Source organism: Eubalaena glacialis, chromosome 7 (genome assembly GCF_028564815.1).
Source record: "Eubalaena glacialis isolate mEubGla1 chromosome 7, mEubGla1.1.hap2.+ XY, whole genome shotgun sequence".
Classification (NCBI taxonomy): domain Eukaryota; kingdom Metazoa; phylum Chordata; class Mammalia; order Artiodactyla; family Balaenidae; genus Eubalaena; species Eubalaena glacialis.
This window is the reverse complement of record NC_083722.1, coordinates 109,507,994-109,530,284: the sequence shown is the minus strand read 5'-3', so window position 1 is coordinate 109,530,284 and position 22,291 is coordinate 109,507,994. Positions and strand designations below refer to the sequence as shown.

General features: G+C 54.0%; 1 protein-coding gene across 3 annotated transcripts in view; it reads left to right on the top strand.

The window, feature by feature from the left end:
• The window catches only part of SLC6A6 (solute carrier family 6 member 6), an 80,017-nt gene extending 60,811 nt beyond the window's left edge, over positions 1 to 19,206 (top strand). For all 3 annotated transcript variants that reach the window (XM_061197322.1, XM_061197321.1, XM_061197319.1), the window contains 6 exons: positions 3,466 to 3,578; positions 8,279 to 8,416; positions 9,355 to 9,457; positions 10,045 to 10,145; positions 12,348 to 12,518; positions 15,162 to 19,206. In XM_061197322.1, the coding sequence (XP_061053305.1) occupies positions 3,466 to 3,578; positions 8,279 to 8,416; positions 9,355 to 9,457; positions 10,045 to 10,145; positions 12,348 to 12,518; positions 15,162 to 15,302 (767 nt within the window). In that variant the 3' untranslated portion in view covers positions 15,303 to 19,206. The remainder of the gene's footprint in view (positions 1 to 3,465; positions 3,579 to 8,278; positions 8,417 to 9,354; positions 9,458 to 10,044; positions 10,146 to 12,347; positions 12,519 to 15,161) is intronic.
• The last annotated feature ends 3,085 nt before the right edge of the window (positions 19,207 to 22,291 follow it).

Sequence of the window (22,291 nt, the reverse complement as noted above, 5' to 3'; positions counted from 1 at the left end):
ATTCAGCTCTTCTCATGTGGTCTTTCCCCCTCCCTGTCCTTCCCCAGCAAACTCCTGGTTTCAGCAACAGAAACCACTTCCTAACTCAGGCCCAAGGCAGCCACCAATCGGCATTCCATCACCACCTTCTCAGCTTTGGTTTCTGTATTTTGCACTTTGCTCCCAGCACGCCCCCTCTAAGCGAACCCATTCATTCATTCCACCGCTGTTTCTTGATTTGCTGAGTCTCTGCCCTGTGTCAGGCACCACCGTAGGCCCGGGTGGGGGAGGGACAGGGGGTGTGGCAGGCCACCCTCTGGGACGGTGACAGGTCCAGTTTGGGGGAAGGTTGTTGGGGACACCATCACCCCCCGGGGGTGTGGGCCCCATTGGTGGGGCACTTCCTGCAAGACACCTGCCAGTGGAGAGAGAGTCTTAGAATCAGAGTCTGCAAAGCCTGGGGTCTTAGGCTGGGATCCTGGGGTTCCAGCAAGATGGTTCTGGAAGCCGAGAATTGTGAGGGCTTCAGCTGCCAGAATCCTAGAGCCTCAGAAGCACAGGTGTCCCAGTTCTAAGACGTGCCCGCGGGTGCTCCCGGTCCTGGACCCCAGCTCTACAGCTGCAGGGGCTTTAATGTGGGAGTGCGAACCTTATTCCCAGGGTCCCCAAGGTCCGCCTTTCCGGCCTCTGCGCCCTCCTCCCATCCTGCCCAGGTCACTTGGAGGGTAGTTGTTGCTGTTTCACAGCCTGACCACCTGACTTCCCACGACCTCTCAGGGGCCACTTGGAGGCAGGTGAGGGCCCTGGGCTGAGGCCCCTCTCAGGCCCAGAGGAGAGCGTGAGGTCCTAATTCCAGGGATCACAGACCAGGGTCAGGCACAGCTGGAGTCCCCGTATGGAGCTGCCCTTGCCCTTGTTGGAAACGGGCTGGTGTCCTGGTTCCCCAGCCAGGGACCCTAGTGTTGGGGGGTTGGGTGCCTCAGCATCATGCATTCAGATGTCACCACCGCAGATGAGGCCAACGGCTTGAGACCTAGGGCCTTGCTTGGGCTGGTCAGGGTCAGAGCTGGGGTCTCCTGGACAGGCCCCTCTGACACGAGGATATCCCCCTGCAGCCTCCCCATCCCACCGTGCACACGTGCGACCTCTGGGTTCCTTTGGCCTCTCAGATCCCCAGGCCCCGCTTACCCCCTTACTTGGTGAAGATGCTCACTGCCCTGCCCCCTCCTCCCATGCCCAGTGCTGCAGGCCAGGCCTGACAAGCCCACGCCTCAGCCCCACAGCTGTCTCCACTGCCCCCGCTCCCAGATCAGACCTTCAGACATAGTTTTCCTTCCCTGAGAGCCCCCAGAGGCAGGCCAGAGACTGAGGACACAGAAAGTAGTTCCAGAAGTGAAATAGCCACAACCATGTGGGAGTTTGGCAGAGTGACGAAGGGGAGACAGTTGACATCTCCTTTGCAAACAGCTTTTTTTTTCGGTTGAGGGCTTGCAAACCAATTCTGACTGATGGGGAATCGCCAGGAGCATGGAGGGAATTTGGCAGTGGGAGATTATGAAATACGTGAAATAGATCTTTCAATAGATCTGTCAATATATGAAATAGATCTTTCTCTGTGGACAGCTAGATACTTTTATATACGTATTCATCGTCAAGATAAGTTGTTTCTTATTCCCGTCCACTTCAAAGACCTTGTCATTTATTCCCCACGGTGATGTCTGAACAGCCGACACATCAAGGGTGATTATTTCGCTAATAAGCTTTTAACAAGCACCATATCGAGCGAAGTGCGTTGGAACAAGATAATTATTTAGCCGAACGGAGTGCAAATTGCAAATGAAGCGTAGAGCGGGGCATCTCTGCTGCCCCAGGGGCTCCAGCGGCTGCCGTGTCTCCCCGACTTCTCTCTCTAGTTCCCGTGCTTTCAGAGAAGGATGCTCAGACCCTCCCCCGGAGGCTGGCTTGAAAAAGGCAAAACTGAAATACAGAAACAGCCGTTGAGAAGCTTCAGGGCCCAGCGGGCGGGCGGGGGAGAGGTGGGTGAGGGCCCCATTTTACATCTGTCTCGCAGCGGCTGGATTGATTTCTCCCAGTGCCGCCTACCAGTGAGGCCGGAGCTGCCCTGGGGGGCCCAGGGGGCCCCAGCCAGGTGGAGATGCGGGTCCTACTCCAGCTGGGGCCTTGGGGTTGGGACGAGCACCCTTCCACCTCTTCCGGGGGTTTTCCACCATCGCCTCCGAGGACATGGTCACAGTCACCGTTGGGCTTTCCTCACGTCGGGGGACTCTGGCTGTACAGGGTCTCGCCCTCGCCGCCACGCGTGTGGTCAACGCCGTACGATGTGGTTTCTGGCTCCAATTTATTTCAAAGTTTTTTTTTTCATTCTCAGACCATTCATTTGGTTCCTGATAACCTGTTTCAAATATCCTGCCCTCCAGCCCTTCTTATTTCACGTTTCTTGCCTTTTTTTAATTGTTTTTGAGTTGTGGATTTTGCTCTATTTTTTTTCAGCCCAAGCCCTCCCTGTCTCCTTTCTTTGGCGGCTCCCGACCGTCTGGTGGACCCACAGGTCTCGGTTACAACTCCGTCTTTCCCCCGGCGTCTTCTCTCAGGCCGACTGGAGGCGAGAGGGGACGTTTCCAGTTGGAGGCACCCCCAGAGCTGGTGGGGCTTCTGCCTCCAAATAATCTGGCCCTCCCTAGAGACCAGAGCCCTTTACCAGGGAAATGGCACCAGCACCCAAGAATCTGAGCAGGAGAAGCCTCGTTGGGGTTCATGTACGGGAACCTGCCCCTCACTTCTGGGGGGAGCCTGAGGCCCCGAGAGGGCGTGTGGTGATGTGACACGGAGGTGGTGGGCCGAGGACTGGACTGCAGCCTGGGGGGCTCTCCGCCTGGGGTCTTGCCCTGCACTCGCCTCCCTCCGGCTTTGGGCCTTGGCTGTGACGGTGCTCCAGTGGGTGCACAGATGCACCCCCAAGAGACATCGGCCCCGCGGGGCGTGGTTCTGTGTTCTTTTTTCTGGCCACTCATTTAGTGTTTCAGTAGAAAGCTTTTCTTTGCAAACAGGGCGTTAGTAGTCAGATAACTCTAGTAGTCAGGATGCTCCCTGTTTTTGCTTCCTTCCAGCAAGCGTTGGTGTGGTTCTCTGGTTTGGGGGGAGGTCCTCCTTTTCCGAGCCGGCAGACTGAGTCCCAGACTTGGTGCTATTTCCCACCCCATAACCGGTGTCCGCTCGGAACCTGGCGTGTGAGGAGGCCACCTGTGCTGCTGCATAGGAGACAGATGCTAAAACGGGGCCCCGCCTGAGCCCCGGTGCGTCCCACCCCACAGTGAGACAGGCCTGGCCTCTTCCCCCAGGCGGGACCCTGCATCTGGGGCTTGGGAGACCCGCCTCAGACCCGAGTGTCTTGTGTGGCTCCGGGGCTCGGGGCGGCTTGGGCGCTGATGTCTCCCCTCTGCCCCTCCCCATCTTCTCTTCCGTTAGGTCCTGGCCTGGCCTTCATTGCCTACCCGAAAGCTGTGACGATGATGCCGCTGCCCACGTTTTGGTCCATCCTTTTTTTTATTATGCTTCTCTTGCTTGGACTGGATAGCCAGGTATGTACAGAGCGAGAGGATGGCCCCTGGGTGGGACCACCTCCGCCCCCCTCCACCCGCCCCGAACCTTGTTCTGGAAGAGCCTCCCTCTTTGTGCTGTGAGTGAGCTGGTCACACCCCTTCACACCCCTCTGCAGACCTGCAGCAGCTTCGGCCAGCGAGGGTTCCTCTGGGACCCCAGGAGTGGAAACAGCCCCAGGGCAGCAGCAGGATGTTGTCTGCCCCAAAGCTCGAGTCTTTGACCTCGGCAAGGGAAAGCGGACAACCACAGGGTGTGGTCCACAGGGAGCCATGGGTATGACTAGAAGGGCAAGCCCGAAAAGTAGTGGCGTGTGCCGTGGAGCCTGGGGTACCCGGGCAGGCCAAGGAGGGACATGGCACACAGGCCGTTCGGGCAAGGGGCCAACACCTCTGTCTAGGGCACAAGGTGGTCACTGGCCAGGCCGTCACTGGCAGTCCTAAGTGTGGCCGCAGAAGCTGGAACCGGGGCTGTGTTCTCTGCTTCCTGGGGGACATGGGTCGGCGAGCTTGGCCCCCACGGGGAAACTGATCCTCCGGAGCCTTGCCAACACCCATCCTGCCCTCTGGCCTTCCCGGCTTTCTGCCCCCTCCCCACAACAGGCAGGACTCCACGTACACCATGGTCATTTCCTGTGCTTCTTAACCCCCGCGTCCCATCCCTCCAGGGCTCAGGCCTCCCCCCGACCCCCTGGGGATGTCAATGAGAGCCAGCCGGGGGCTGCATCTGGCTTTGGAGTAACACTGTTCCCAGCCCCCACACTGCTCTGTGTCATGGAACACGTTTCCTCCCCCTCTCTGAGCCTCAGTTTCCTCATCTGGTAAATGGGTATGATTATACCTACATTGCCTTGTGGGAAATGCCGGGCACAGTGCCTGGTAGGGAGCAGTCAGTGGTGCTCGGAGGACCTTAGAGTGAGCCCCTGGGACACCTTCCCTGGAGATAGGTGTGTTTTCTCTGAGGCCTTCTCGAGAGCACAGGTGTGGCTCCAGGGGTGGGCAGTTAAGGTGTGCAGGGTGGGCTGGCCCTGTGCGCATGGCCACACGGGCCTTCATCTGAGGTCAGTCACTGAAAGGCAGCCTCGTCTGCAGGCTGGGGTCCGGCTGCCTCACAGAGGTCTGGTCTCACCCTGTGAGAGGTGGGGGCCTGCTCCTGTTCAGGAGAGAGCTTTGCCACTGCCCCCTGGGCAGCAGCCTCAAAGCCCGTGCCCAGATGGTCCCCAGGGACTCAGAACCGGCTAGGAGGAAAGTCTTAGAAGGTCAGGCAGCGGAGAGGAGGTGGTCCGCCAGCAAGGTCAAGAGCAGAGTGGAGGATTTGTCGGAAAGAGGACCAGGATTATCAGAGAAGATGGAAGGAAAACATTTGGGAGACTGTAAACAAAATACTTGTGCGGTTGTTGATGGGCTTGAGCTGTGTAAACAGCAAGAGGACTCCATCCATCATTCCTAGTTAATGAATTTGGCCTTCAGAGGCCCCAGGCAAATGGCTTTTATAACTTCTTCCAGAGCTCTCAGTGAAAGCCAAAGACAAAAACAGAAAGAGGTTAATAAATGACAAAGCATGACATCTCCATGGGCCCAAAATTGGCCTCTTGGGCTGCGGAACTGCTTCGTGAACGGGCGGAGGTGGTTATTCATTAGATTCCCCCTGGTTGAGGGTGTGCACCTCTGAGCCAGGCCCTGTGCGGCTGTTTAGGGAATCTCAAAGCTCTCAAGGCCAGCCTCGCAGGGAGCCGGTGCTCTTCTGCTTCAGGGCATGGAACTCATGGCACTGAACGACCTGCCTAATTGATGTGCCGGGAAAGGGCACGGTGGGATTCGAACCCTGGGATCTCTCCCCTGCATCTATGTGCTCTGTGAAGTCAGGGGTGTGGGGGAAGGTTTTGCAGATGCCAGCGACCACCTCGTACAGCACCAGCAGTGACAGGGGCCCTGCCCTGCGAGCTGTCCACTCGGACCAGGCTTCATGTGTCATGTGTGGCAAAATACACATAACACAAAATCAACCATTGTAACCATTTTTAAGTGCCCAGCTCAGAGCATTAAGTACACTCACGTTGTTGTGCAACCATCCCCACCATCCAGCTCCAGAGCTTTCTCATCTTCCCAAACTGACACTCTGTCCCCACTAAACAGGAACCCTCCCCCCTAACCTAGCTTTTATGCATCAGCTCCTTAACGCACACAGTGTCACGATGCCTGGGTACAGCTGTTCCCCAGAGCCGAGCAAACTGAGGCTCAGAGAGAACTGGACCTGGGCTGAGGCCGCACCCAGTGGGTTAAGGACTGGAGTCACGGCTGCCTGTCCCCAGACCTGCCAGTTCGTCCCTGCTAGTTGGCCTTTCCTTTGAGTTCCCCCCAAAGAACTCCGTTCTTTGGACATGCAGGGATCCACAGCCAGTTTCACGCGGGGGGAGCGTGAGCCTCGCTCATTAGAGGAGGGAGGGTTCCTAGCATTTGGGGGGAGCGCTCTGTTTGGCTGAGGGGCCATCGTACCGCTATGTGTTTCCCAGGGAGAGGGAGTAGGACCGTCACCCACACGGAGGCAGATGCCTGTCGCTAGCTGGCCTGCCCGAGGGGGACACAGTCTGGAACAAACAGCACGAGGAGAAGAGAGCTGGCTTCCCTCTCCCCCAGGAGCTCACCCATCCAGCCCCTGACGTGCGTTAGCAGGAATCACCCCATTGCCAGTCTACTCTAATGATTTCCCATCTTTCTCATCACGCCTGTTGAGGAGGCAAGATGCTCCCATTTTACAGAGAAGGAAGCTGAGGCTCAGAGAAGTCAGGGTCACACCACTATTAAGTGAGGGAGGTCTCAAGAGGCTGGTGGAGGGGGTGAGGGCTGGGGTTGGTGTCCCCCACAGGTGCAGTGAACTTGGAAACAAGGAGCTTGTGCTGGTGTTGGCCCTGACTCTCAGTGACACTGGATCTTCCTGTCTTTAATTTTCCAATCTCAAAAAAGGAAAGAACCTTTGTTTTTTTTGTTTTGTTCTGTTTTTAATTAATTAATTTATTTTTTACCTTTGGCTGCGTTGGGTCTTTATTGCTGCGTGCGGGCTTTCTCTAGTTGCGGCGAGCGGGGGCTACTCTTCGTTGCGGTGCATGGGCTTCTCATTGCGGTGGCTTCTTCTGTTGCGGAGCATGGGCTCTAGGCACGAGGGCTTCCGTAGTTGTGGCACGCAGGCTCAGTAGTTGTGGCTCGTGGGCTCTAGAGCACAGGCTCAGTAGTTGTGGTGCACAGACTTCATTGCTCCGCGGCATGTGGGATCTTCCCGGCCCAAGGATCGAACCAGTGTCCCCTGCGTTGGCAGGCGTATTCTTAACCACTGCACCACCAGGGGAGTCCCAGAACCTTTGTTTTTAACTGCTTTTCAAGCTTAATGTTTGAGCTGCGGGTCTGCTATAATCCAGTGGCAATTTAGGCTCAGAACCCCTTTGGCTGACACATCAATCAGAGGTCAAATCATCAGCCCCCTGTTCTCTTTGGACCCCTTTTAAGAGCCTCTTGATCATCTTTTCCCTGAATTTCCAGCCCCTTTGGGCACATGAAAGGGACTTGCTCCTTGTGTATGTTCCTCGATCCTCCTGTGATGCTTCCCAAAGGAGTCAGCGGTTCGCCATGTCTTGTAGGAAGGCTGGGGAAACCTCCTTCCCAAAAGCCTCTCCCAGATGAAAGAGCAGACAGGTCGAGGTTTTAGCTTTTTAACATTTAAAGGAATCAGATGGCCTCAGAGGGTGTGTTGGTTGGCAGAGCAGTTTGGCTGTAGCCACCCCAATTATAAGTGCGTCTGCGTGCCCTTTAACTCTGAAGTGTACTTCTAGACTGTGCTACAGATACTTGTGCACACATGCCTAAAGACAGACTTGGGGGAAGAGTCCTGCCCAGGTCAGCAGCCGCGGAGGCTGGACACCGTCTGCAGGGCACTGGTTAGATCCATGATGATAAGCGCCCACAGGATGGAGTTCTTTGCCATCATTTAAGAACCGAGGCAGCTGCATGGACCGATGTGGGATGACCTCCGGGATAAATCATTAGGTGCAAAGATGAGAAGATTTAGAAAGATTGAGGGTCACCCTAGAAAGTTACCCATGGACTGGCCTTTTTGATCAGCTGTTTTACCTTTGGGAGCCCAGGGATGGGTTCTTGGGGTCACGGGCAGCGTTTGGCTCACACACATGGGCCTGTGGGCGTGCACGCACGTGTGCAAAATCCCCCCATGGGCCCACGATCCCCACAGGGTTAAAAACCACCATGTGAATTGGATGGGGAACTAAGGCCCAGACTCGCCTGGGTTACCACCCATTGGTCACGTGCTGCCGCGCGGCCCTTTGTGCCAGGCCCGGCCGGGCGCTCAAGGCCCAGAAATGATGGGGCACCGCCCTTGGCTTCAAAGATGACCCAGACCAAAGTGGGAGGTTGCCGCGTCGACGCACACGTGCCAGCACGCGTGCCCGGTGGAGGGTCAGCACAGGCCTCAGAGAAGCGCTCAGGGCCGCAGAGGTGTGGAGTATTTGGACAGCTGCACGTGGCCCGCCAGGCCTGGCTCAGCGGGCAGGACTAGTCACCACACGGAGCCCAACGGTGTGGACTCTACCCCACAGCCTACCTCGCCGGGGCCTTGTCTCTGAGCTGAGGGGCTGCTGGACCTCTGCCACTCACCCCTCTCCTTTCCTCCCCAGTTTGTGGAAGTGGAAGGACAGATCACGTCTTTGGTTGATCTTCACCCATCCTTCCTAAGGAAGGGTTTCCGCCGGGAAATCTTCATCGCCTCCATATGTTGTGTCAGCTACCTGCTGGGACTGACCATGGTGACGGAGGTAGGTGGCTCTCTCACCTGGCATGAGGGGCCTCCCCTGGCAGGGCCCTTGGTGCTCTAAATATGTTTCAAAGGTCAGTTCAAGGCCACGCCACCTCCCCGCTCCCCCCTGTGGAGGCAGCTGGGTGAGAGGTCCAGGCCTGCTGAGCTCCCGGCCACCCTACTTCAGGGGTCCTGCCCCACCCAGGGGCAGCAGGAGGCAGCTCAGGACCCAGCACTTGAGCCAGACTCCCTGCCCCACTTCCCTGTTACCCTGGCAACACAGTGGCCACCCTCTGCCCTCTGTCCCTCCTCATCCCCAGAGGCCTGGGGAAGGGGTGCTTCAGCCGAAATCCATTTTAACCACAGCTCTGTCCCCCCCGCCCCCGCCCACTGTGTGCAGTGGCCCTTCTCAGGCCTGCAGGGGAGGCGTGTGAGCATGTGAGCCTAAGCCCGGGCCCGGGCGGATCCGCCCTATGCCCCTCACCCATCTCTCCAGCACAGGGTTGCAATTGCCCCCAAATTTGGGGTTTCACATCACCGATTGTCCTTACCAGAAGTAAACATAAATGCTTTTCTCGAAGTGTCTGTAAGAAACACCCCCTGAAAGGCAGACCACAGGTTCATACACAGAGCAACGGGGTCTCACTGAAGTCTTCTGTGTTGGCCACAGTGAGTGTTAAGCCCCTCCTTTGGAAACAGGCTTCAGAGAACCCATCATTTTTTGCTAAGAAAGACATGTTTTGCTTTCTTTTCTCTGTGTGTGTGTGTGTCTTTTTAATTAAATTTGTCAAACATGAAGTTAAGCATCTTTTTAGACATGCATCTGGTCCTCACACCCTCTGCACTTTTTTTTTCCCTTGGGTTTTCTATTTCTTATTGACAGGCCAGATCTCTTTATATATTGAGGGAATGAGATGCCAAATAACAAATCCACCTTCTCTGGTTTTTTCTTCACAGGGTGGCATGTATGTGTTTCAGCTCTTTGACTACTATGCAGCTAGCGGTGTATGCCTTTTGTGGGTTGCATTCTTTGAATGTTTTGCTATTGCCTGGATATATGGTGAGTAGAGATGTTTGCATATCTTACTCAAGTCTCTCCTTTGGGCTTCTCTATCTAGAAGCTTCAGAAACAGAATTCTAGTGGGAATTTCATTTTGAGTCAGACATAGAGGCGCTCCCTGCCTGGACTTTTCCTCTCAAGGCCGCCCCTTCCAGCACAAATAATCTGACCGTAGCCACACCGAAGATCCTCCCCATGCTGAAGGTGCGAGGTGTGAGTGGATGCTTTGACAAACACAGAATTTGGCCATGCAGGGGTCTGTCTTTGGTGAACCACTCTAGGGTCCAGGAGTGGTCCATTCTGACTTCCTCGAGACCTTGGAATGGCCACACCGGGATTTGGGGGTCTGCGTAAAGTTGCCAGAAAAATACCGGGTGCCCAGAGACGTGAATTTTAGATCATTTCAGATAAACGTCTGCCAACACTTGGGTCTATGTGGTGTGGAGATGCAGGGACCTGGATGAGGCCCTGGAGACACCCCCTCCCCGCCACCACCCCCAGGGCCCTTGAGCCCCTGCTGTGCTGTTCCCGGGGCGGATGCTGCATCAGACACCAGGTCAACATCTGTCTGCCTCTGTCTCTTGCAGGCAGTGATAACTTTTATGACGGTATTGAGGACATGATCGGCTATCGGCCTGGGCCCTGGATGAAGTACAGCTGGGCCGTGGTCACTCCGCTTCTCTGTCTTGTGAGTGTCCTTCCGCGCGGCCGTGGTCAGTAGCCATTCCTCCCCGGGGCTTGACAGTTTCACCTGCTGACCCATCGTTCACTCAGCATCTGCTTAGTGCTGGCCTCTGACAAGCCTAGTGACAGCTCTGCTCGGGGAGGGGGCCAGGCTACTCTGGAGGGTTCCCTGTGAAGCATGAGTAGGAGCTTGTCAGGAGGAGGGAGCAGGAAGGGCACTGCTGGCAGAGGAGCGTGAGTTGGGCACGTCAAGAAATTTCAGGGGCTCCATCACTGAGTACGTGACCTTTCCCCAAACCCTTCCAGAGTCCATGGGCACAGTCAGGGTCCCTGATTAAGTTGAGGGACCTTGGGGAATGTTGAATGGAGACGTCATAGACCCTGGAAATGTGGTGTTTCCCATGGAGGGCAGGGCTCGTGCCTGGAGAGGGGAGGTCCCAGCAGAGAGGAGCCCTGGGCTCTCCCAGGAACAAGGAAGCTTAGTAGCCGCCAGGACCCAAGGGCAGTGATGTGCATGTCGCCCTTCGCACCGGGGTTCCCGCGCCTGCCTTCTCGGGATGTGGTCTTGGGGCCCAGGCACCCGTTAGGCTCCGCTAGGAGGCTCTGGCCCAAGGGAGGTCCTCTGCAGCAAAAGCTGCTTCCCTGCCGGTGTTTGAAACCTATCGTGAGCTTGGAGCTAATTGCAAGGAAAGATGTCTGCAATGCTGCTCTCAACTCAGACCGTGGGGAGCACAGATGGCAGAAATGTTCCTTGTGTTTAGGAACCAGGTGCCGGGAGATAAATGGGCCCTCCCCTCAGTGACCTCTGTTTCCAGGCCTTTCCTCTCAGGGCCCCAGTTCCTGCATTTGTAAAACAAGGAGACTGACTGATGCGGGGCTGAGTAGCAGCGACCCGACCGTCTTAGGTTGTTACTTTATTACTGAGCGCGGTCTCGGCCTTTTCATCTGAGATGCAGATTTCCCCCACAAAATTAAGGAAACTGTGGCGGCCAATAACCACGATCGGGGAGTGCATTGTTGGAGGTGAATTTAGGTGGGTGCAAAGCCGGTGTTCTCATCCTCACTTAATGATTTATTTGTGGGCAACTCCCCTCACCAGTCTGACCATCGGATTCCTCCTCCCTCCCTCCCTCGGGGACTGGATAGGTGAGAGGCTGCATTCCGAGGTGGCGGAAGAGGAACGTGACACAGGCAGACACGCTGCTTCCCGGGTTGGGTTGAGAGAGCAGAGCTGCCCTCCCTTGGGACCCTCCCCCACTAAGCTTCACCCCACACGTAGGACAGCAACAACAGGGCCAGGCATACAGTAGGTGCCTAATGAAGAGCGTTCCCCCCACCCCCTCACCAATTCTGGTTTAGATAGGTTTGTCTTCCCTTCAAACCCCCCTTATTAGATAATGAAGGTTTAAGTCATTTTCACTGGGTTCTACACGGAGAGGCTGTAGCTCTGACCAGAAGCAGCCCTCTAGCCAGCCTAGAGTGCAGGCTTTGGGGCCAGAGCTGACCCCACCCCACCCCTATGTTCCTGGATGGACAAATGGCTTGGGCATGGCTTAGGCTGGACCCCCAACAGGGCAGCAAGGCCCAGGTCCACACCCTGCCTTGGGGGCTGGGCCTGGGGCTCAGAGGGAGGTGGAGGGATGGCAGTGGGGGAAGGGAAGCTGTGTGCCCCTGGAGCTACACAACATGTCAGGGAAACGGGGGAATGAGACAGACACACCTCCCGCTCTCATTGACTCAGGCTGGGTGGGGAACGAGTAATTGTGACCACGAAGAATCGCGCTTTCTGGGAAGGGAAGTGTGGGCACCTGACTGAGCCTGGGCGGGGCCTGGGCAGGACCATTAGTGCAAATTTAGGATGAGGAGAAGGTGAGCTCGAGAGAGGTTCCCAGTGAGTGGGAACAGCCTGCCCAGAGGCCCCAGGGCAAGCGGCTGAGAAGCTGAAAGGAATTCCAGGTAGCTGGAGTATAGTCGTATAGTCGCAGAGGAAGAGGCAGTGGCTAGGTGACAGGGAATTGCCGGCCAGACAAGGAGTTTGCATCACGAAGGTCCTAGGGAACCGCAGAAGGGTTTTGAGCAAGGAGGCGGCTTGATCAGGTTTACCCTGGGGGCGGCCCTCCTGCACCAGAGGGAGAAGGGTGTGAGCCCCTTGGGTGGAGCCTGCCCTGGTCCCAGAAGCCCCCTGACCGCCCCCGTCTCTCCACAGGGATGTTTTATCTTCTCTCTCGTCAAGTACATACCCCTGACCTACAACAAAGTCTACGTGTACCCCAACTGGGCCATCGGGCTGGGCTGGAGCCTGGCCCTGTCCTCCATTGTGTGCGTCCCCTTGGTCATGGTCATCCGCCTCTGCCAGACGGAAGGGCCATTCCTCGTGGTAAGCACTCAGGGCCCCGAGTCTGGATTTGTGGTGGGGGCAGGATGCTGAAGGCCAGCCAGCTGTCAGTTTGCTGTGTGACCTTGGGCAGGTCACTGGCCCTCTCTGAGCCCCAGACTCCTCACCTGCCCTGTGGAGTGGTTGAGATTGTGGGCAGGAGAGTGTGTAGTGGGAAAATGGGCAGCAGTGACACATTCAGGGGGCGGGCTGGGGGCCGGAGAGGTGGTGGCGGCTTTGGATGCCAAGATAAGAGCCAGGGCTTCACCTGGGAGCAGTGGGGGCCAGGTTTCCCAAGCGGTGAGACAGGAGACAGGAGCTCATGAGCAAGTCTGAGCTCCAGCCAGAGGCCTTCCCTGGCCCTGGAGCCAGGTTTCAGATGAGCCCAGCCCGTGCTGGTGTTCCCCTCGCCGGACCTATGGCCCCATCTGCTGCCCGACCCTCAGAAGCCACCTGTGCACCGAGCAGACCCTCCAGCTCCCAGGCCCCTGTGCCCGCCAGTCTCCTCCCTGCGCCTCCCTCCCGCCACCATCCTCTCAGAAATTCCTCCAACAATCCTGGAGATTCCAGGCCCTGGCAAAAGTCGGGGCTCTTTCCAAGAAATCCTTTTCTTAGAATCTCCCTTAACCTTTGGGCTTGGGCTGGCTCCAAGACGGCACTGTTTTGTTCTGGGCTGTTTTTATTGTTATTCTCTTAAAAATCTGGAGCCAGGATGTCCTGGGGCCCTGGCTCCCTCTTGGGCTGGGCCGGTTTCCTTGTGGGCAGGGGATTGGCCTGGAGGTGTTGTTGGTGGGGAAAGATGCCAGGCCGGGCAGAAGGAGACCAGACCAGCCTTCCCGAGACAGAGGAAGTAGGCAGGGGTATGCCAGGAGGAAACCATGAGGCTGGGGTCTGTCTGAGCCAGGAGGACCCTTGGGGTGTTCCTGCAGCACTGGACCCATTGTATTTTCTCAGAGGACACAGGGAAGGACCCCAGTATTCAGCCAGAATGCTGATTGGCCCTATCGTTTGTCAAAATGCTGAAATACTGGGCCTGGGACAGACCCAGGCCCTCCCCCAGGAATTTCCAGAATGTCCCTACCACCCAGAAACCAAAGGGTTAATTGAGGGCACAACAGGGGGTGTTGGATATCTGTCCTGATTGCTCAGTGCCCACAGCTATACCCAACAGGTCACTGACTTGTGTCTCTTCGAAGCCTAATTTTAAAATATTGTTCCATCCCAAGTTTAGAGGTTTGGGCAGAGTGGGGTTGGTGTGGGGGAAGGATTCGAGTCCACCCCAAATTCACAACTGGTCCTCACCCCCAAACCTGACTATTAACCAAAGCCCCCTCCTCTGAAGGCAGCTGGCCGCCATCCACCTGTCTTCACCACATGCCCCTCGACCACCTACCTGCACAGGTTGCCCAGGGGTCCTCCCAGCCGTGAACTTATCTCTGAGCTCCATCCTGGGAGGATTCCAATTATGTCTGCACCTCCTGCAGAAACGGGGCCCCAGGTAGCTGCCCGGGGGTGTTTGCCTCGTGTCCCCCGTTCGGGGCACACACCCATTGTACAGATGTCGGGAGAGGCAAAGCGATGAAGGGGGAGCAGGGCCCTCCCCTCCTGCTGGCTTCCACCCTCGCCCTGTACCTGGGGCCTCCGGTCTGGTTCCTCTAGGGCCCAGGCAGCCAACCCAGGTGGGGAGGGGGACTGGGGAGCTGGGGCTCGGGGGAGGCGAGCACCATCGCAGGATGCAGTGCGGCTCTCAGCTCTGGCCCCCGTTTTCAAGGAGATGTGGGCCTGGGGTTGCCAGAACTGTGGTTTTTAAAGAGCAGATGGAAGTCTGGATTTTCAAATGAAATATCGTAGCTTTTAACAGGCAGCTTTTAAAAATTGTTATATACCTAAATTGAACGTAAATGCCGAGATAGAGGGTTTCTTGTTAGCACCTGCTTCCTTCTTAAGCCTCTGAGTGGACGCTTGGCGGGAGGTGGGCTGGGAGGCGGGAGCTCTGAGTTCAAGTCCCAGCTCTGCTGTTGCTTTTCTGGGTGCCCTGGGGAGGGCTCTTTCCCTCACTGATCCTATTATCTGGCAACCTGGGGAAGACAAACTGCCGCGTGCCTGGCAGTGGTCCAGCCTCTGGCCCCTCTGTTGGGAGGGGCAGTGCAGACCCAGGCAGTGGTCTCCAGGCCCTCAGTGGGGAAATGGAGAAGGCAGGACATGCCGCCTGTGGGAGACGGAGGTTCTCCTCCGGGAAAGTGGGAGCCATGGGAGGCTCAAGACAGTTACCCAACCTTGGGTATACAAATTGCAGAAACTCAGCTGCTTTGCAAGTCAGAGAAATAGGGGAACAAGAATCACAAGGAGGTGTATTTCAGTTCCATGGAAGAAAGAATGGGGAAAGAGTTTGGAGGCGTGAGTCCCCCTGTCCCTGAGGTGTGTAAGCAGGACTTGGCCAAGGAAACTACCGGCGGGCACTCTGCCCTCATTCAGGGCCTGGAGGGACCTTAGTTCAAGTCCTCTATTTGTCAGTGGATGAAATGGGTGGTCCAGAGAGGGTACTAGTTTGGCAAAGGCCACACAGCACACTGGCAGGACCCGAGGTGAAGAGGGAAACCAGGCCCGCTGACTTGCCTCCCCGTGCCTGTCCTCTTCTTTCTCCAGAGACTCAAGTACCTGCTGACCCCGAGGGAACCCAACCGTTGGGCCGTGGAGCGAGAGGGGGCGACGCCCTACAGCTCTCGCATATCCGTTAACAGCGCGCTCAGGAAACCAACCCACATCATAGTGGAGACCATGATGTGAGCTCTCTCCCAGTCGACGGGCTGCTTTCCTGCTGTTTACTAACATTAGATTCTTATAGGACCAGGTTTACAGAGCTTTATATTTGCACTAGGATTTTTTTTTAATTGTCACAGAAAATGTGTGTGTGTGTGCGTATGTGTGTGTGTGTGTGTGTGTGTGTGTGTGTGTGGTGTCGTGTGTATGTGTATTTTGTTTTGATTTGGGGATATTTTGTACAAAAAGAAAACCCACGGGCAGCTGTCCTGGGTGAGGCAGAGCTTTCATATGGAATTAGATGTATTTTATGGGAACTTGGTCAATTTTTCTTTGTATTTTTTTTTAACATATAACTATGTATACACGTAGAGATTGTCCTACACTTTTACCACTTGAACTGATCTTGCCAGCAATAGATCTTGTTTTCAAAAGCAATTCTTCGGTGCTGTGTAGCTGGCAGAAAGTTCTGCCCCCAAAATGCAGGGTGGAATTTTCCTGGGACAGCAGACCCATTTTAGAGGTGTAGTACCTTACCAACCTGGTTCAAGTGAAGCAAACAGCTATCTGGCCAGACCCCGAGGGGCTGGAGAAAGGAAGGCTGTCGGGAGACGCCTCACGACACTTGTCTTAGCCAACAAGAGAGATGCCAAAATAATGAACCAACCCCTCAAATATAAAGGGACTCAAAGCCCACAGATGAGGCCCAACAGGAAAAGTCTGATGCTAAGAGCACTGGGAAGCATTGCATCAAGAGCAGAGTCCCTTTTACTTCGAGATTGAGCGGGGGATAGTCAGAAGGACTGTCAGAAGCATCCGTCTGTGAGGGAGCGGCGTCCTTCCTGGGGCGTCCCAGGGAGCGAGTGGAGGCCGCCCAGCAGGAGCTGGGGGTCTCAGGGCTGCAGACCTCACACAGATGGGGCTGTTGCCTGGGTGGGGATTCCGATCAGGTCCTGGTTGTTCCCCCAGCCGACGTCTCTCGCAGCTGCCTGTAGGGGAAGCGTGGCGTATCTGGTGAGGGGCGAGGGGTGAGCAAATGGACCAAAGGATGTGGCCCCAGGCGCCCGGGACCTGATTTGGGGGAGGGGGCGGTGCTCTTCTTTTCTCATCTCTCCACCCTCAGCTCTGTATTCATCTCTCAGAGGCTCTTGTTGAAGACCCCAGCCCGGGGCCGCCCTGGCGCCTAGCAGGGGGTGCCAGGAGTGAACTTTCATTGGGGCGAGGTGCTACCCAAACTCTCCTGCAAATTCAGGCACAAGTACAACCCACGCTGGTAACCTGGGAGATAAGGAAACTCTTTATTCCCCCTTCCCCGCAAAAGCTGGGGTCGGGTACGCACTCTGTGGGGATCGAGGTCAGGAGGTGAGTCAGGGTTGTTCGGGGGCAGGCACCCCAGAACCGGCGTTCCTCCCTGAACCAGGACGGAAGGCACTCCACCTTTAAAATCCCAAGTACGGACACGCCTCCACCCAGCCCGCATTTGGATCTAAACTGTGCCATTTAAACAGAAACTTCCAAGTTCAGGGTCTAAAGTAAACTGAAACGTGGTCACGCACAAACGGCAGTTACTGCCTCGGGGGTGTGGAGAGCGGGATCCGGCTCTGGCGTTCAGAGCAGGGGCTCTCTGAATCCTGGGACCCCCTCCCCAAATCCGGGCCGGGGGGAGTCTCGGGTGTCCCCCTCCCAAGGGGCAGAGACGATTCTGAACCTCTCGTCTTTAGCAAGCATTCACAGTCCGCTGTCTCCAAAACATATACCCTGCCAAACAGCACCCAATCCTATTCCAAACCGTCAGCAAGTCTGTGTGCCTGTTTTACGATGCATTTATGGTTGCTACTGTGTCTGATTTGATTGTATTGTTTTTGGTTTTTTTCCTAATTTTATCAAGTAGCAATGTGACCTGTTCTCCTTTGTCTTACGGAACTTTAGTAAACTAACCACTGTCGATGACTGGGGACAGGTTACTTACGTGCGGGGGCGAGGAGGGCCACAGTGTTTCGGGTTGGTAGGCAAATTGCAACATTCTGGAAATGGCCCAAAAAAGGCCCCTTCTTCTAAGATTCCCAGACCAAATTCTAGACCAAAGACATATGCAGACCAAGTCCCCAGGCCCCGCCTGGAAGGACGGTCAGCCACTTTCCCAAGCCTGCTCCTCGCCCTTCTCCCGGAGCACCTGTCTCCACTTGTGACCCTCCTGTCTGATACCCTAGCTCTTGTGTATCAGCAGAACTCTGCTCTATGAGTACAACGTGTAATGGTGTGTGACTTCTATGTCTCCACATAAAGGAAACTTGTCATTGGAGCTCACGACTCTGGTCCGCCTGTCTCTGGGCAGTCCCCCATCCATGCTCTGCCTGGGATGGGTTGGAAATTCTGATGCTCGCAGCCAGATCTGGAAGGGATGCAAGAGAGAGGTTTAAAGGATGTTTTTAGCATGCAGAAATGGGTAATGGCCCCAGGATAATCTCACCTGGGGAGATGCTCTGTCCAGCTGGGCCTGGGCCCTGTTAGTCCCTATGGTGGAACCGCACGGTCACTGATAGAGAGGCTTCCTGGGCCCCCCGGTCAGCACCCTCGTTGTCAAAGGGGCGTGTTCTCCTTGAAGACCAAAGACCAGCCTTTATGAAAAGGGACATGCTCCGTCCCCAGAGTTCAGGGACGCGGTGAGCTGCAACCCACCCTGTGACCATGCTCATGGGCCAGCTGGAGCCCAAGCTATGGCTTAGTGGGACGGGAGCAGCGGTCCACCCAGCCCCCTCCCCTCAGCAGCCGTCTGGAAGCGAGGCACTGAGACGTCTGTTGCACCACAGGAAACTGAGGGGTCCAGGCAGAGCCCCTCAGACAGGATTTAGTCTGAGGCCACGTGGGAAATTCCCAGGTGGCCGGAAGTGGCCTTGGATGATTTCTGGGCCATACACAGCTCCCTCTCTGTAGCTCCGGTCCCACATTCTCACCCCAGATCCCCAGCACACCCCAAGACGGTGGGGAGACAGAGGGGAGAGGGAGCCCCCCTCAGCCTAGCCCAGAGTGTTCTTGTGTCCCCATGTGCCACTGCACTGTGGTCAGGGCCCCAGCCAACGTCTCCCGCACTACCCCTCCAGCTGGGGCAATGCTTTGGGCAGCCAGTGCTCCGGCAGGCGCGCCTCCCTTCCGCACCAAGCCTCAGACACAGTCTGGGAAAGGACCCCAGAGAAACCCCCTCAAGGCGGCTAGAGGTCCCATCCAGCCCTCAAACCCAAGGTCAGGTGGGCCAGGCAGGGCTGTCCACGTGGATGCTATGAATATCACTGTGCAAAAATCCAGCAAGCACAAACCCACAAAACAACAAAGCTCAGACATCAAAACTTGGAGAGGGGTGTAGGTACCCAGAAGCCAGGAAATAGCATCCCCCCCTCCTCCGTGCTCCCTCTCAGTGCCAGGCTTTCAGACTGCAGCTCGGAAGCTGGGTTTCTTTGTTCTCTTATGGGTGTCACTACAGACTATTCTGCCGTGTTCCCTGAGGGATTGGAGCATCTTGTTATATACTTGGCTTCAAATTGAGATGTTGGCTTAATTTTTTTTTTTTAAACCCAATTAATTTTCGAATCCCTAGCAACTGTGACTGTATTTAGCACAAGAGAATGCTGAGAATGTGGGTCTTGCTTCCTTCCAGAAATATGTCTGGCTCACCAGAACTTTTTTTGAAACTTCAAAATATTTTTAAGATATTTTAAACTTTTGTAAAAAAAAAAAAAAAATCAACCAACAAGAGACTCTTCTGAGGAGGAGCATTTGTATTTGAATAAAATCCTTGGTGTGTAATTCAGTCTTGCAGTATACAAGCTTTTATGTATAAATGTTTTCTGATATGAATCCCTGTATTTTGCAGGGGTTTTCTCTTCCTCTTTGGCTTTTTAGATAAATATGTATACCTATATTTTAAATTCATCTTTGCTTTTTTTTTTTTTTTAGAGGAGTTTGTAATCACCTTATAACATGAAAATAAACATTTCCTTTTTAAAATCCAAAACGTGTGGGTTCTGTTCTGATGCAGCTGTTTCTCTTTACGTTTGGCAAGCACTTTACAGTTTACAAAGGGCTTTCATTTCTGCCCCAGGACACTCCTCAGAGCGGGGTGTTATTCTCTGAGGTTGGAGACACTGAGGTAGAGGTTCAGGAGGGGACAGTTTGCCTCAGGGCGCATGAGTCCCTGAAAGAGTGGGGACTCTCCCCAGATTCCGGGTCTGCTCCAGCTGCTTCTACTGATTTCCTGCGACTGGGAGGTCTCATCACCTGAGCCCGCGTTGTCATCTGGAGTGAAGCACCACCCCCTTCATGCTGATTGGAGGTGGTGCTCGCCACGCACCAGCACCAGGTGGTATCACTTACACCCAAACCAGGGCTCTGACCTTCCGGCCAAGAGAGCGCAGGCTGCTGGGAGGCTGGTAAGTGACCAGCCCTGGAGGGATGGTGCCGCGGACACTGGGACCTCAGAAGCGAGGGCGGTCAGGACCCCAGAGGTCAGTGGTTGGCACAGACGTGGTTGGCCTTGGGAATCGTGAGCCCAGCCCGCTGTTACAAATGGGGAAACGGAGGCTGGGGGAGGGGCCTGGCTTCCCTGGGGTCACAGAGCAGGTCCATGTGTGAGGCAGTCTTCGGGCCCACTGGCCCAGCCACCTTTGTGAGTGTGCTAGGTCAGGGGGCTTGCAGGGTCTTTTCCCCAAATCCCCAGACCAAAAAACCTTCCTCAGTAACTCGTTCTACATAGACAATGCTAGAGTAAAATCTCCCTCCCCACTCTTTCTGTCTGTCTCCCTCCCTCCCTTCTTCCCTGAGTGTCTTGGTCTCCTGGCCTGTGTTCACATCCTGGTTCCATCCCTGACTACCTGTGTAAAGTACTTAACCTCTTGCCTCCTTCACTCCTCTCTGATGTTGAGATCATAATACAGCTCCCTCCGAGGCTGTTGGGGAGGATCTATAAGGGGATTTCGTTTTTTATTGAAGTATAGTTAATTTGCAAAGTTGTGTTAGTTTCAAGCATACAGCAATGTGATTCAGTTGTACATACATATATACTTTTTCAGATTATTTTCCATTATCGGTTATTATAAGATACTGAGTAGAGTTCCCTCTGCTATACAGTAGGTCCTTGTTGTTTATCTATTTTACGTAGTGTGTATGTTAATCCCAAACTGCTAATTTATCCCCTCCATACCTTTTTGTAATTATAAGTTTGTTTTCTATGTCTGTGGGTTGATTTCTGTTTTGTAAATAAGTTCATTTGTATCATTTTTCTATACTCCACAAATAAGTGGTATCATATGGTATTTGTCGTTCTCTGATTTACTTCGCTTAGTATGATAATCTCTAGGTCCATCCATGTTGCTGCCAACTGCTTTATTTTATTCTTTCTAAAGCTGAGTAATATCCCATTAAATATATGTACCACATCTTCTTTATCCATTCATCTGTCAGTGGACACTTAGGTTGCTTCCATGTCTTGGCTATTGTAAATGGTAATGCTGTGAACATTGGGGTGCATGTGTCTTTTCGAATTATGGTTTTCTCTGGATATATGCCCAGGAGTGGGATTGCTGGATCATATGGTAACTCTGTTTTTAGTTTTTTAAGGAACCTCCATACTGTTCTCCAAAGTGGTTGCATCAATTTACATTCCCACCAACAATGTAGGAGGGTTCCCTTTTCTCCACACCCTCTCCAGTATTTATTATTTGTAGATTTTTTTGATGATGGCCATTCTGACTAGTGTGAGGTGATACCTCATTGTAGTTTTGATTTGCATTTCTCTAATAATTAGCGATGTTGAGCATCTTTTCATGTGCCTGTTGGCCATCTGTATGTCTTCTTTGGAGAAATGACTATTTAGGTCTTCTGCCCATTTTGTGATTGGGTTATTTGTTTTTCAGTATTAAGCTGTGTGAGCTGTTTGTATATTTTGGAAATTAATTCTTTGTCAGTCACATCGTTTGCAAATATTTTCTCCCAGTCCGTAAGTTGTCATTTTGTTTGCTTGTTTATTGTTTCCTTTGCTGTGCAAAAGCTTTTAAGTCTAGTTAGGTACCATTTGTTTATTTTTCTTTTTATTTCCACTACTCTAGGAGACAGATCCAAAAAAATATTGCTGCGATTTATGTCAAAGAGTGTTCTGCCTATGTTTTCCTCTAGGAGTTTTGTAGTATCTGGTCTTACATTTAGGTCTTTAATCCATTTTGAGTTTATTTTAGTATATGGTGTTAAAGAGTGTTCTAATTTCATTCTTTTACGTATAGCTGTCCAGTTTTCCCAGCACCACTTATTGAAGAGACTGTCTTTTCTCCATTGTATATCCTTGCCTCCTTTGTCATAGATTAATTGATCATAAGTGTGTGGGTTTATTTCTGGGCTTTCTATCCTGTTCCATTGATCATTATGTCTGTTTTCTGTGCCAGTACCATATTGTTTTTTTGTTTTTAATAAATTTATTTATTTATTTATTTTTGACTGCATTGGGTCTTCGTTGCAGCGTGCGGGCTTTCTCTAGTTGCGACGAGCAGAGACTCCTCTTCGTTGCGGTGCACGGGCTTCTCATCGCGGTGGCTTCTCTTGTTGCGGAGCGTGGGCTTCAGAAGTTGTGACACGCAGGCTCAGTAGTTGTGGCTCGCGGGCTCTAGAGCACAGACTCAGTAGTTGTGGCGCACAGGCTTAGTTGCTCTGCGGCATGTGGGATCTTCCTGGACCAGTGATCGAACCCATGTCCCCTGCATTGGCAGGTGGATTCTTTTTTTTTTTTTTTTTTTTAAATTAATTAATTTATTTATTTTTGGCTGTGTTGGGTCTTCGTTTCTGTGCAAGGGCTTTCTCTAGTTGTGGCAAGTGGGGTCCACTCTTCATCGCGGTGCGCGGGCCTCTCATTATCGCGGCCTCTCTTGTTGCGGAGCACAGGCTCCAGACGCGCAGGCTCAGTAGTTGTGGCTCACGGGCCTAGTTGCTCCGCGGCATGTGGGATCTTCCCAGACCAGGGCTCGAACCCGTGTCCC